Source organism: Lissotriton vulgaris, chromosome 5, assembly GCF_964263255.1.
Source record: "Lissotriton vulgaris chromosome 5, aLisVul1.2, whole genome shotgun sequence".
In the NCBI taxonomy this organism is placed as follows: Eukaryota; Metazoa; Chordata; class Amphibia; order Caudata; family Salamandridae; genus Lissotriton; species Lissotriton vulgaris.
Window position 1 is genome coordinate 479,362,432 of NC_141693.1, and position 15,301 is coordinate 479,377,732.

Sequence of the window (15,301 nt, forward strand, 5' to 3'; positions counted from 1 at the left end):
CAAAAGAAGAAAGTCAGCTAACATTTGTCCTAAAATGCAATTGCCGATGATCTAAATAGAAATCAAAAATTAATTCCTCTAAATATTGAACTAAAAGGCATGTTTTTTTCTTCTATGAAAGAGAACATATCAATAGCATATTTTCTTCTGTGAAACACATGTGGCCTAATGTCTGGACAAAATACAGCACCTTTAGAAACATGTACTGTTTGCGAAAATAGACAAGAAACAATTTGAGGTTTCAGTAAATCAAAAATATATTTTTAACATAAAAATGTCACTTTCATTTTTATTTTCAGCTTGATGTATATAGCTTTTCCATCATTTCAAACTCGAAGAAGCTAATTCAACATTATAACGCATGATTAGACATTGGTAATGATCCTTCTGTCATACTCTCCATACAACATTTCTTCCAACAATCGTCTGCTTTTCCTCTATGCTTTTTTTTTACAGTTCTTGTATCCATTTTCATTTTCATCTTTTGAATACCAGTTGTTGGATAACAATACTGAGTACAATAATTAAAAGGGTGCGTTTGTGAAATAAGTTTTAACAGTGCCTCTCCTGGGTCATTCCATAAGGTAACTTTTTTGGTAAGCAAAGACTGTAGACAGGGTTTGCCAAAGCCAGAAATGTGTGTTACCAAATTGAATTGAAAATGTTGTTTCTATTTAACTCAACATTTCTAGAAAAAAAACTACGCTTGAAGTACAATAGGTATCCCACAATAGTTATCGTACCTCACAGTCAGTTGTTACTGAGAGCTTTTGTCAACCCGAGGGTGGCAAGCGGCTGTTATCGATTACTCCTAATGCTCCGAAAGCTGAGAAACTAATAGTGGATGATGTTGGAAATATCCAGAGATGTGACTGCCAACTGTGATAATTTCAGGAAACATGTCAGTTCGCAGCTCCAACCTCATACTTTGTCGCTTCTACAAGGACATTCAGAAGCACTTGTGTATAAAGATCAAAAGTGCTAGCCTTAAAGGTGGAAATAAATTGCAGAAATAAAAAGTGATTCATTGTTTTCTTAGCTTTCAAGGTGTAACCAGTAATTCATTATCAATTAAGGGTCAAAATAATCTTTGTTTAAATCTTCCTCGAGGATCTGGGCCTTTTCTTTAAAAAAAACTACAGAAATGCAGTGGGGCCTATGGCCAAGAATTCAGCATTACCATGTATGTCTCTTAACACTAGCACGTCAATGTATATAAGCACTCATGGCTTCAATATATTGCACAAAATAAGTTAATAGTGTAGTATTAGCTTAAGTCCTGGAGTGGTCAGGATTGCTTAAAGGAGTTTATGGGTTTGATCCTACCAAGTCTTTAGGGTAAATTTAGATTGCAACTTGTTAATAAAATAACATGCAATGGCTGTGTATTCGGTTATTCATAAACATATTAGACAGGCTTGAGAGAGCTGTTATCGGGACAAGAGCACCAATCGTGGCAGATTTATTTTCATATATGTAACGTTGATTTTTGTCTCCATTATACAATTCAGTTCCACATACAGTGACATATAGCAGAAGCCGGGCAACGGCCAGGCCTATTCGAAGTTCTCTCTCTTTCGGCTGCTTGTACAATCAGTGGCTTCCCACAAAGTTCAAGCAACAGTTCACAGACTAAGCAAGTCTGGCATTTAGAAACAGGCATTTGATACATTTTCTTTCTAATCCTTCACTCGTTAAAAACAATAATGGCCAGTATATCTATATAGAATGCATTCTCACCTGAAATCACGCTGTATCAAAATCATTTGAACAATGCTGATTTTTTATTTTTTTAAGGAAAATTATTTTCCTTAACGCTTTCCGTAACCAAGGTGTTATTTTTTGTGGAAAAGCGAAGTCAAACTCCAAGTAAGAAAATGTTGTTCCCCACTGTAGGGCCATCGATATTGTGAACGGACTACAAAGCATCTCTTTGAGCCCTCAAAATAAGTACCAATCGGGGGTCAACCACAGCTTTTTAATTTTTCACTTCAGTTTGCTTTTTTTATGCTGATCATCAAATGAAAGTGTATCACCTTATACTGATGCCTTCTTTGTAAGACAGTATGAGCAATTGCAGCTTGATAATCTGCCATTTTCCCTTAATGTTAAAAGGAAGGGCTAGAAAGAACGGCGGTACACCTCAGATGGTGCGCCACAGAAATATTGAAATTGGTTATCGCCATCACACTCAAATAACAAATTATCAAGGACAAACTGATAGAATGATAATTTACTAGCCTTTCTAGAACTTAAGTACCACATCTCCACAGTGTGAGTGATTCTTGTGTTAAAAACACTTATTTCTGTTAAGTCTAGTATTTAGTTTGTCTTTACTTTTCATATGTAGCAGAGAAACTGCCCTTACAAGGTGCCTTTGCCATACTATCTGTGGTACCGACACATTACTGTTTTACACCGTCTCTCACTCCTTACTTTAGGTCTCTGGGTCCCCTTCTATAACTTTCTTGCTTTCACCTCGTCTCTTCTGCTATAGCCTTCGGTGCTGACAACTAAGCATGAAGATTGACTCTTCAGAATGCATTACTACTTCGTCAGCTAGCATGATATGATGGCTTTGGGACAGATTATTGTAATCACAAGTCTCCCCCATCATCATCTCGCCTCTAACCCCTCCTTTCTTACCCCTTGCAGTAGGATAAGTACTTTGAAACCAACCAGTATATGTAGACACACACACACACACACACACAAATGATCTTTCACTATAAATCTGCAAAGTCTATGGTTGTTTCTTCACACATGCTAAAGCTCACACTGGGCTTTTAAGAAAGTTTAAAGGTGGTACAATGATAGCCACAAATACAGATTGGGACTTGATCCTGATTCACACCACCACCAGGGCAAATAAGTGTTGTCAAAACCACTTTTTAGTTTCCTGTTGTATAGCATGTCACTAAAGGCCTTGTACAGTGTGCCTCTGCTTACAGCACTTGCACTCTAGATGGGCATGTTCTGTATGAACACAGCATTGAAAAATTAAATGCAACTTTTAAGTACCACTGCGTGTCACTGTAGCCTTGAAGAGAAACATTCAATTTTGATGCAGTAAAAGCCAAAGGGAAGAGGACTATTGGTGCTTTGTAAAAGACAAAAATGAACATTCACCTGGTTTTGGATGGTATTCCACGACCCAATAATATATTTTTCTCTGCATGGGTTTTCGGATTCACTACCTTCTTAAGGGAAAGTCAACAAGCAAACTGGGGAACATATCACTAGGGTAAACCACAAAAAAGAGAATTAAATAGAAGCCTCTGGAGTGCGAAAACAAAGAATGGAGTGCTCAATTGGCACCTCAGGTCAAAGCAAAATGTTCTGGCGATGAAAAAATATGTTTAGGATGGTTCCTTCAGCTAACAAAAATTCATTGTAATCACTTAAAAGGCGTTCCCTACAACCTTGTGTAAAAAAAAATGCGCTCCCATAAATTTTTTTTATGTTTACCACTTTGCCACTACTTTTTTCCCCATTTTTTTTTGGTTTCCCACTTCGTCTCAACTGTTCAATTCAAATTCACCGTTTTCTTGTACACTCATGGTTCAAACTTTACAGCGTAATATGCGATTTAAGCAAAGTGCATATCATCTTAAGCGTTTAAGAACGCTTCTGATCATTTGTATTTCCTTTTTCAATGGAATTAGCTCAGATTGTATCAAATTCACAGCTCCAGGAGGCGTTCATGTGTACCGGCTGCTCCTTTGCCTATTATCACTTGCACTTATATTGGCCTGTTTCTGCATTTGCAATCCACCTTTATTTAGAATCCCTTTGGTAACTGGTTGGTGAAGTTTCAGAGACAGCAAGCACATGCAACCATACACAATGTAAGTCGTACTCAACAGTATCTCTTTCATCAATTAGGTTAGTGGTTTTAAATATTGGTGCAAGCATAACGTAAAACTGAAAAAATCCACTGTTCAACACAAGCATCCATGGAAAGTTGTCTTTAAATGCCGGGAGCAGGGTTTCTGTTCATGAAATGTTTTAGGCAACTGTAAGCAAAGAAAACTGTGGACTCAAGATCCTTTTCTTTTAAGTAGTGAGACAACTTCCACATACTGAGGTCTTAGGACTTGTAGTCTGCTCCAACCATCACTTTGTTTCCCCACAAATGAGGGTGACTGAGCCATCTAGCAAATCGTTCATGCTGACAGCCACAATCTTTGAGCCATTCTCGTGTTCTTGAGAACCTGGTACCGAAACAATAAGCTGTGGTGCAGTGATGTGAGACTCCTCCATGGTGACCACTTGCTCAGAAGATTCTAAATCGTCCGTCGTATGAATCACCTGAAAAATAATGAGAACAAGGCAGGCTTTAATTTAAATTACACATTTCCAACAACGTGCACTGTATTATTTAAAACAAACAGTGCTAAAGACAGTTTTGTTAGACTTGGCATCAGAAAGCAGACATTGGTAGATAGATCACTGTGCATTTTTATTCCTGTTGGAATACAGTTATTTCTCACCAAAGAAAATGGCACTCTATATTGAAATGGACAGACCGGTGTCATGATTATTAGGGAGTCAAAAATATGGGTGTGGCAAAACAGAACGCTTTAGGCCAGTGTCCTTGCACCTAAATCCAGCTACATCAAATTATTATGCCTGGAATAGGGAACAACAGGTAAATCAGTTTTTTTGAGTAAAAATCAATACTGAGATCCCCAGTTTAGCCACAATAACTAGCTATTCCAGTTTTCACTGATGGAGCAAGATTATTTAGGAATGATTTTGCAAGGTCAAATCCTGCTCATTATTGTCTCAATTACTAACCGCACTTAAGAGAAAACCATGAATAACATTGTGTCTTGTTAAACACCGAGTTCTAAAACTGTGTAGTAAAAGCATGCAAAAGGCTCACAAACTGGTGAAGCGGAGAGATTTATGACAGAGAAAGATTATAATTAATGTGTCACAATAATATTGTGATACGGTTTTAGTATATATGATTCAAGAAGATTTCTCTATTTGAAATGTGTTAACTATTTTTTCTTAAATGTGGATCAGAAACTGCGAAAAGAAATTGCCTGTTTAATAATGAAATATGATTATACTATGTTTATGGATATAGTGAAATTATAGTTATATTGGATTATTATGCGTTTATGTTTTCTTCAAGAGTTTTAAAATGAACACGTTTTTTGGTTTTCCAGGTAGGCCTAAAAAATGTATTGTGTTTTTTTCCCTACAACAGGCTTTAGAGAAATGTAATGTGTCTTTCATTGTTTCCTTCAAAATAAGAATAAAATGCTGACAGTTTGCTTTGGTTACAAATATAATCACTGAAGTTTCCTTCTTACAGTTTGAATGTCCTCTCTATGAATATTTGTGTCAACTTTGTTGCAAGCCAGCTCGGAAGCAAGAGCATGGACATGTTGATTTGCAAATGTATTTGCTACTTCAGAGATGAAATAAATATTGTACTTTCTTTGAAAATGAGAAAGAAAGAACAAGTGTATTACGCGTAGGTTCCGGATGATTTGGGCTGGAGAATGATCATTCCACGATCACACCATGGAACTCAACCAACAGAATTATGAAAAAACTGTGCAAGAAGTTACGTTTGTGGGCTGGAGATATGAACATTTCGAGGTATGAAAACTTCATGGGGAAAAGTAGTAAAGCAGCTATTTTCTTGCAATTCTTGGGAGTGACAGGCTGTAGGTCCAGACTCTGACTTTCTTGAACTGAACTCACCTGATTTTCCCCTGCACTTCCTTGGTTGGTGAAGTTAAGCAGGCTAAACCTTTCGGCTGAAGGGTTGACTATTTAGACTACTGCACACTCTGCATTATAGTTCATCTTTACATTTCAGTTATCTAAAACTGAATTTTGGTTTGTATTAGCTGTAAAATTGTAAACTGTACTTGCAAGGCATGTTTTTGTCTCACTATCTCTCTCCTCACGCCGGTTACATATATTGCGAAAGTACTCCCTCCTCGTCAGTAAGGATAACCAGACTCCCAAAGTGCAGGAAAATATCAAATTTAATGGCAAAAAACGAAGCGTTTCGGATTTCTCCTTCTTCACGGTCAAATAATCCAATCACAGTTTGCGATTTAAAGTGTAGCCCATAAAAACAGAAAAGGGACTGTGTTTGTTCATCTTTCGTCCAGAGGACGATATCCACTCTGCCAATAATTTTGTGCTGAAGTTAAATACCAATTCTTTCAATCTGGTTTTTACTGAATATATAAGCAAAACCAGGATTGAGTTCCTCGATGTTCTACTTGAGGTGGAGGATGGTAAACTCCATACGAGGCTTCATAGAAAAACTACAGCGGGTAACAGCCTCTTGAATGCTAAAAGCACCCATCTGTCTAATCTTATCTATAGTATTCCGTATGAGGAATTACTATGGGCCAAGAGAAACTGCAGTACAGAAAGGGCATTTACATTGGAGGAAGACATCATGTGCAAACGGTTTGCAGAGAGAGGGTACAGTAATAAGATCATTTTGCAAGCTAAAGAGAGAGTGAAGCTGATGACGATAACAGAACTATTACATCAGCACAAACAAAGGGAAGACTGCAATACCTTGAGATTTTTCACTCAGTTTTCAGCACGAGCACAGGATATTAGGAAAATATTCAAGAAATATTGGCATGTGTTGATAACTGATGATACTTCAGTGAAACATCTTGACAGCAATCCTCAAATTACCTTTAAAAAGTGCAAATCATTATGTGAAGATTTAAGTAACAACATGATATCGGATGTAGAGAAATTCAGAGGTTCTAGATGCAAGGGTTTCTACGGCTGTAGAAACTGTAAAGCATGTAGCAATAGCAGTGAGTGTGCTACATTACTGATACCTAACACTAAAAGCACATTTAACATCCGAAAACATTTGAATTGTAACACTACCCATTGCATTTATGTCCTTATGTGTACTTGTGATAAAATGTACATAGGGAGCACAATACATCGTGCTAAGAAACGCGTCCTGGAACATGTACGTGCCATTAGACATCATGACAAACACTATCCAGTGGCATGCCAATTTTTTGAAAGTCATTTTCAAAATGAGAAATTGTTATGTATGATGGTAATTGATTCGGTGACCTCGAATATTAGAGGAGGTAATCATGAACCAACTTTGCGCAAACTTGAATAAAGATATATAATAGATTTTTAAACTACGGGGCCTCTGGGCCTCAATTCAAGTGAGGAATTTTCTATCCATCTGCATATATAATATGAATTGTGACATGTGTATAATGAATTGTGTACAGCAGTTTCTTTGCGTTGAGCAACTCCATGCAGTAATCAGTTCTTTCAATTGTTTTTTTTACAGATTCAGGGACTTTTTTCGTTTATTGGGTGGTGAGTATTAATGCTTTTTTCTATCGGATAACATGGACTTTGTGCTCACTTGGGCGGGACCTCTTGTAGATAGAACATGTCTGTTATGCCCACTTGGGCAGGATTTATAATGTCAACAGTCATTTGATAGGCTCCATATATTGCATATGCCCACTTGGGCAGGAGTCTATCTATATGTATTATCTTAATTTCTGACTAACCAGGTTTAAGCAAATACTCACGCTTTTGAATGCATTCCATCATATGCCCACTGGGGCAGGTATGTATTAGGATGGCAGCCATACATCCAGTTGTATTTATGGCTGTGTACCAGAACTTCGATAGCACTCATTGGTTAAAAAATTGCATTTGGTGCAATCGCTTAACCAGTTCTAGATCTAATTCACTGTATTTAAGTTTGTGGTGACATTACCTTGTTGCGCCGTGGCGCAACACATACAATTACATATTTAATGTCAGATATGTTTATCTTGCATTGAAATCTTGTTTATTTGTTAAAACGATGAATTATGAAGCATTTTCTTATTATGAGATGTTTTCTTGTGATATATATATATAATATTACAAAATGGCTGCCGAAGGTACGTCCTCTGGACGAGAGATGAACAAACACAGTCCCTTTTCTGTTTTTATGTACTACACTATAGATCGCAAACTGTGAATGGATTATTTGACCGTGAAGGAGAAATCTGAAACGCGTTGCTTTTTGCCATTAAATTTGATATTTTGCAGCACTTTGGGGGTCTGGTTATCCTTACTGACGAGGAGGGAGTACTTTTGCATTATATATATATATATCACTGAAAAAACCATAGGTTATAGACCATATATAGTTAGGAATTCGCATTTACAAAACCTTATTTTACTCACACAAAACCATTGAAATTCCATATATAGTTAGTTGCACTAACTATATATCGCGCACCCGCAATCCACTGCTGATGATGTCACATATTACATCATTCATGACATGGTCAGTGACATCACTGATGACATCACTGATGACATCTCAAATGACATCACTGATGACATCTCAAATGACATCACTGATGACATCACTGATGACATCTCATTTGACATTACTGATCACATCACTGATGATATCATTCATGTGATAATACGATGAACCTCTTCAGACTCTAATATAACCTTAGATACAATCAGTGTAAACAGACACTCACAGACTGTCACTCATCCATGGAGTTACTCACACACCTAGTCAGTCAATCAAAGAATCAATCACACCTCCATTTCCTCAACTATACAGTTATACAAACTTTACTTATTCAAACATATACTAACACATATTAACTCTCTTATACAATCCCTGATACAAGTTCACAATGATCCATACAGCCACTCACACATTCACTGGCTCTTATGCACAGTTATTTATATATGTCAACTCTCACATGTGCTGTGTTTTACATATGTACTTACTTTGACATGTAGCACTGAGATATCCATTCACTCACCAATACACTCATGCACACAGTCAACCGCCCATACAGCTGTTTCCACATGCACTTTTGAAACCATACATCTAGTGAATCAACTGCTCACACATCTATGCACAGAGTCATACACCTCCCAGCCACCCACACACACACTCAGTCTCCCATACAAATACTTGGGCAACCAATCAATAACCCATATAGTCACTCATATAGCTACTTATCAACACATGCAACAGTTTACAGAACAACAGACATAATGATGCACAAATTAAGACAGTTTAGTCACTAACCCATGCACTCAGTGAGACACATTTAATCACTCACTCATACAGTCAGTCATGCACCTACTAAATCCTTCATCCAGACACTTATACATCCACTCATTCTTCAATATGTAAGACATATTTTAACTTTACAGAAACATACAGTCACTGGATGTTGTCATCAGTAATGTCATCAGTGATGTCATTTGAGATGTCATCAGTGATGTCATCAGTGATGTCACTGACCATGTCATGAATGATGTAATATGTGACATCATCAGCAGTGGATTGCGGGTGCGCGATATATAGTTAGTGCAACTAACTATATATGGAATTTCAATGGTTTTGTGTGAGTAAAATAAGGTTTTGTAAATGCGAATTCCTAACTATATATGGTCTATAACCTATGGTTTTTTCAGTGAATTTTCAAGGTTTTGTAAATGCTAATTCCTAACTATATATGGTCTATAACCTATGGTTTTTTCAGTGAATTTTCAAGGTTTTGTAAATGCTAATTCCTAACTATATATGGTCTATAGCCTATGGTTTTTTCAGTGAATATATATATATACATACATATATAAACATATATCATCTGTATATCTATATAAATACAAACATAAATGCATGCATACATATACTTATATGCATTTTAGGGTTGTTAGGGCGTTTTCGTGTGTATTATGTTGCTTTTTTAGGGCTTTTGGGTCAATTAAGTAGGGTTCCCGGAGCCTAGGGCTGAGGGGCCGGTTCAGTTTCGTGCGTATTGGTGTTGGCAAGGTTTTGAGGGATTTTGGCGTTTTTTGGTCGAGATTTGGCCGTTTTATGGCTTTTTTTGTGTTTGCGGGGGGCGCGTATTCGGGTTGAAATTCGTCCCCGTTCCAGTGGATGGATTGGGCTGATTTTTGGTGAGATGTTAGGGAATCGCTGGAACTAGTGTCCAGCCAAGTTTGAAGCAGATCGGAGCAGTGGAAGTGCTTTAAAGAGCAATTTTTGTGCGGAGTAGCGAATTGTCATGTTATTCAATGGGAGTTTTTGGTGCGCATGGAGAAGGTGAATTTGGGGTGTTCCAGTTGCGCTAGAGGGACGGGGCTTGGGTGAGCTGTAGGGAGAGTGGATCGGCAGGTGTGCCGAATTTTTGGGATTTGTTGGCCGAAGGGAAGGGTGTGCTTGGGCAAAGTCGATTTGGTGAAAACGGTGCGTTATTTACATGAAAGTTGAAAAAACACTAATAAAAGCAAAGCTAAAAAGCCACCTCATTACAAACAGAATGGCTTTAACTTAAACGAGGGCGAGATCTATTGCATTTTCAATGCTTGTTTACTTTGGTTCCATCAAGAAGGCATTCATATGTGTCACACATTTGCCATAAATTCTGAATGTTAGCACTCTAGTTGCACATTAGATCACTGTAGTAAAGCTACTGCTCACCAGGGACGTCTGCTGCTGGTATTCAAAGTGCATGTTTCAGTCTGCATGTTAGAATTTTTTTAATGAAATAGAAGAGGATTTGAGAAGTCACTCAAAATGATGCCTAATTTTTCTTTCTGAAGCACTAATCATACTTTCTATGGCAAAATTAACCCCCTCATGTTGTTCCTTTTTAAATTGAGTGTTTTCAGACTTACCACTTCATTCCAATCAAGATGGCTTCTGGTGTGCCATACTTTTGTCATAAGTAAGACTGTTAGCGCTCTAGTTGTTCTTTAGAACACTCTGGGACATTCTGTCATTGGGCTATACTTGGGGTACATCTGGGTGATATTTGGGCTACATTTAGGCTCTTTTGTCTCTGGTGGCCATCTTGCGAGACTATGTCAGAATTTTTTAATGAAATTGAAGAGGGTTTGAGAAGTCACTCAAAATGTGCCCTAATTTTTCTTTCTGCAGCACTAATCATAATTCATATGGCAAAATATACCCCCTCATTTTGTTCCTTTTTAAATTAAATGTTTTAAGAGTTACCACTTTATTCCAATCAAGATGGCTTCAGGTGTGCCATACCTTTGTAATAAGTAGGACTGTTAGCGCTCTAGTTGTTCTTTAGAACACTCTGGGACATTCTGTCATTGGGCTATACTTGGGCTACATCTGGGTGATATTTGGGCTACATTTGGGCTCTTTTGTCTCTGGTGGCCATTTTGGGAGACTGCATGTCAGAATTTTTTAATGAAATAGAAGAGGATTTGAAAAGTCACTCAAAATGTGCCCTAATTTTTCTTTCTGCAGCACTAATAATACCTTCTATTGCATAATATACCCCCTCATTTTGTTCCTTTTTAAATTAAATGTCTTAAGAGTTACCACTTTATTCCCATCACGATGGCTCCAGGTGTGCTATACCTTTGTAATAAGTAGGACTGTTAGCACTCTAGTTGTTCTTTAGAACACTCTGGGACATTCTGTCATTGGGCTATACTTGGGCTACATCTGGGTGATATTTGGGCTACATTTGGGCTCTTTTGTCTCTGGTGGCCATTTTGGGAGACTGCATGTCAGAATGTTTTAATGAAATAGAAAAGGATTTGAGAAGTCACTCAAAATGTGCCCTAATTTTTCATTCTGCAGCACTAATCATACTTTCTATGGCAAAATATACCCCCTCATGTTGTTTCTTTTTAAATTAAATGTTTTAAGAGTTACCACTTTATTCCAATCAAGATGGCTTCAGGTGTGCCATACCTTTGTAATAAGTAGGACTGTTAGCGCTCTAGTTGTTCTTTAGAACACTCTGGGACATTCTGTCATTGGGCTATACTTGGGCTACATCTGGGTGATATTTGGGCTACATTTGGGCTCTTTTGTCTCTGGTGGCCATTTTGGGAGACTGCATGTCAGAATGTTTTAATGAAATAGAAAAGGATTTGAGAAGTCACTCAAAATGTGCCCTAATTTTTCATTCTGCAGCACTAATCATACTTTCTATGGCAAAATATACCCCCTCATGTTGTTTCTTTTTAAATTAAATGTTTTAAGAGTTACCACTTTATTCCAATCAAGATGGCTTCAGGTGTGCCATACCTTTGTAATAAGTAGGACTGTTAGCGCTCTAGTTGTTCTTTAGAACACTCTAGGAGGCTGCAGTAGAACACAAAGGAATCAACTGACAGTCTCTGTCCTTGTTGGATGTACATGTTTTACTGAGAATGTCAGACTTCATTTTCACATGACTGAGAAAGATAATGTGAATTTACAGAAAATATGCTTTCAGTTTAGCTTATAGATCCCCTTCCAAACCACTGTGGGAAAATCTTGAGATATTAGTTTTCTTTCAAACAATATTCATGATATCACAGCAGAAGGTTTTTTCACATGGTAAAATCACCTTAGAACCCACCACAATTCCTAAAACGAGTATGGTACCATCAACAAATGATTTATAATGTAACTAAAGTCCTAAAACCCTCTATTAACTACAATGCTTTCTAATGAGGTGCTATCATGTATATTGGTCCCAAGATGGCTGCCAACACTTCTTGGATGAAGTGCTGACAGCCAATCAGATCAGATGTGTGGTTAGGCTCCGCCCAGATATATATATATTTTTGAACCTAAATTACTCAAAATCCACTGGAGCACATATATTGAGACCTAGCAAAGGCACATCAGGCTAACAGTCCCTACAATTTTGCCAAGTTTCGTGCAAATCCATTCAGCCGTTCGAGCTAAAAGTGAGGCCAACCGCCCTATGGAAATTAACATGGGAAAAATGCGTTTTGGGACCCCCCTTTTTTCTCGGCCCCCCCTTGATGAAACCCCCCCAAATTGTCAGGGGCTGCTCAGAAACAAAATGTTCCATTTTCCTGAAAATTTCAGCCAATTCCGTCCACAAACGCCAAAGTTATTAGACATAGAATTTTCAAAAATCCCATAGAGAAAAAATCCTAACTATATATACCTACTGGCGACCGCCAGTAGGTAATATATATATATATATATATATATATATATATATATATATATATATATATATATATATATATATATATATATATATATATATATATATATATATATATATATATATATATATATATATATATATATATATATATTCACAGAAAAAACCATAGGTTATAGACCATATATAGTTAGGAATTTGCATTTACAAAACCTTGAAAATTCACTGAAAAAACCATAGGTTATAGACCATATATAGTTAGGGATTAGCATTTGAAAAACCTTATTTTATTTGCACAAAACCATTGAAATTCCATATATAGTTAGTTGCACTAACTATATATCGCGGACCCGCAATCCACTGCTAATGATGTCACATATTACATCATTCATGACATGGTCAGTGACATCACTGATGACATCACTGATGACATCTCAAATGACATCACTGATGACATCATTGATGACAACACCCAGTGACTGTATGTTTCTGTAAAGTTAAAATATGTCTTACATATTGAAGAATGAGTGGATGTATAAGTGTCTGGATGAAGGATTTAGTAGGTGCATAACTGACTGTATGAGAGAATGATTAAATGTGTCTCACTGAGTGTATGGGTTAGTGATTAAAGTGTCTTAATTTGGCAATCATTATTTATGTTGTTCTGTAAACTGCTGCATGTTTAAATCAGTAGCTATATCAGTAACTATATGGGTTATTGAATGGTTGCCCAAGTATTTGTATGGGAGACTGAGTATGTGTGTGGGTGGCTGGGAGGTGTCTAACTCTGTGCATAGATGTGTGAGCAGTTGATTCCCTAGGTGTATGGGTTCAAAAGTGCATGTAGAAACAGCTGTATGGACAGTTGACTGTGTGCATGAGTATATTGGTGAGTGAATGGATATCTCAGTGCTACATGTCAAAGTAAGTACATATGTAAAACACACTCCATGTGAGAGTTGACATATATAAATAACTGAACATAAGAGCCAGTGAATGTGTGAGTGGCTGTATGAATCATTGTGAACTTGTATCAAGGATTGTATAAGAGAGTAAATATGTGTTACTATATGTTTGAATAAGTAAGGTGTGTATAACTGTATAGTTGAGGAAATGGAGATGTGATTGATTCTTTGCATGACTGACTAGGTGTGTGAGTAACTCCATGGATGTGTGACAGTCTGTGAGTGCCTGTTTACACTGAGTGTATCTAAGGTTATATTAGAGTCTGAAGATGTATTATCACATAAATGATATCATCAGTGATGTAATCAGTAATGTCAAATGAGATGTCAGTGATGTCATCAGTGATGTCATTTGAGATGTCATCAGTGATGTCATCAGTGATGTCATTTGAGATGTCATCAGTGATGTCATCAGTGATGTCACTGACCATGTCATGAATGATGTAATATGTGACATCATTAGCAGTGGATTGCGGGTCCGCGATATATAGTTAGTGCAACTAACTATATATGGAATTTCAATGGTTTCGTGCAAATAAAATAAGGTTTTTTAAATGCTAATCCCTAACTATATATGGTCTATAACCTATGGTTTTTTCAGTGAATTTTCAAGGTTTTGTAAATGCAAATTCCTAACTATATATGGTCTATAACCTATGGTTTTTTCTGTGAATGTCATTGGTTTTTTAAAAGCTAATATCTATAGCTGTAAAATATATTCTTTATTAAGTGACGTATCACGTAGCCCGTGAGACGCCTCATGATGCATCGCATAACCGTGACGTATCGTCTCTGCAGCGCAAACCAAACCCAAAACGTAAGCGCGCCAGAACACGCTTAAAGATATATATATATTTTTTTTAACCTTAATTAGACAAAATCCACACGTGCACATATCACAAACGTTCAAAAAACACAATATGTCGGACTCCCGTTATGCTGCCGGTTAGCTGCCCGGTTAACGTACCAGAAAGCACCTTTACCGCGAAAAATCGCAATTTTTTTTTCTTATGCCCCGCAGGGAACTTTAATAGCCCCCTCATCAATCCTAGGGGTTCAGGAGGGGTCTGCCTTACCCCTTTCATTCATTTACACCTTTTTTTTTCCACCTCTTGTCTCTCGATCCTACCGAGAGACAAGATGGCGGCCGCTCCGGACTGTTTACAATGTTGACAGCCAATCAGCTACTCCTCAGACTCCCGTTACACTGCCGGTTAGCTGCCCGGTTAGCTGCCCGGTTCGCGTACCAAGACGCGTCTCTACGGCGAAAAAAATTGGATTTTTTTTTTTTTTTTTGGGCCCCGCGTGGCTTTATAATATCCCCCTCATCAATCCTATGGGGTCAGAAGGGGTCTACCTCGC

The 15,301-nt window shown here is 37.4% G+C and overlaps 1 protein-coding gene across 2 annotated transcripts in view; it reads right to left on the reverse strand.

Annotated features, from left to right (window-relative positions):
- Positions 1-239: 239 nt before the first annotated feature.
- Positions 240-15,301, reverse strand: part of ZBTB40 (zinc finger and BTB domain containing 40) — a 324,401-nt gene continuing 309,339 nt past the window's right edge. For both annotated transcript variants that reach the window (XM_086921924.1, XM_086921925.1), the window contains one exon: positions 240-4,311. In XM_086921924.1, the coding sequence (XP_086778050.1) occupies positions 4,117-4,311 (195 nt within the window). In that variant the 3' untranslated portion in view covers positions 240-4,116. The remainder of the gene's footprint in view (positions 4,312-15,301) is intronic.